This window comes from Apaloderma vittatum, unplaced genomic scaffold, assembly GCF_000703405.1.
Source record: "Apaloderma vittatum isolate BGI_N311 unplaced genomic scaffold, ASM70340v1 scaffold25469, whole genome shotgun sequence".
NCBI lineage: Eukaryota > Metazoa > Chordata > Aves > Trogoniformes > Trogonidae > Apaloderma > Apaloderma vittatum.
In genome coordinates this window covers 20982-21479 of record NW_009737410.1, presented here as the reverse complement: position 1 = coordinate 21479, position 498 = coordinate 20982, and the positions used below count along the sequence as shown (strand labels likewise).

The 498-nt window shown below is 60.2% G+C and overlaps 1 protein-coding gene across 1 annotated transcript in view; it reads right to left on the bottom strand.

Annotated features, from left to right (window-relative positions):
• Window positions 1-320: 320 nt before the first annotated feature.
• Window positions 321-498, bottom strand: part of CDC42EP1 (CDC42 effector protein (Rho GTPase binding) 1) — a 2307-nt gene continuing 2129 nt past the window's right edge. The window contains exon 3 of the mRNA XM_009877329.1: window positions 321-498. Coding sequence (XP_009875631.1) covers window positions 321-498 — 178 coding nt within the window.

Sequence of the window (498 nt, the reverse complement as noted above, 5' to 3'; positions counted from 1 at the left end):
GGAGAGAGGGCACTGGGGAGAAAAGGAAAGGGTTTGGGGTTTCTTTGGCACATGGAAATGTCCCTTTGGCATCTAATGGCAGTGAGGCCAGAGAAGGGCTGCGAAGCCCTCACCGGCCTTCCACCGCAGCCTGGCCCAGCCTTAGGGAGTCCCCAAGGAGACAGGCTCTCCTCCTGCCCTGGTCCAGCCCCCCCCAGCCCCCCAGCTTGACAATGAGGTCACCTGGTGACACTGGCACCTGAGGGTGGGGGACAGGGAGGAGGGTGAAGATCCCAGCACCAGTGCCTCTGACAGAGGGCTGTGATGGGAAGGATGGCTGTTCACACCTTGACTTCATCATCGTCCTCATCCTCCTCATCAGCATACTCAAAGGAATTGCTGCGCTCTCCCCGGGCACTGGCATACCCCTCCTGCAGGCTGGAGAACTTGGCCACTTCCTCCTCTCCCTCCTCCTCTCCTTGGTTCCAGATGGCTTCAGGGGACTGTCTCTCCCCTGTC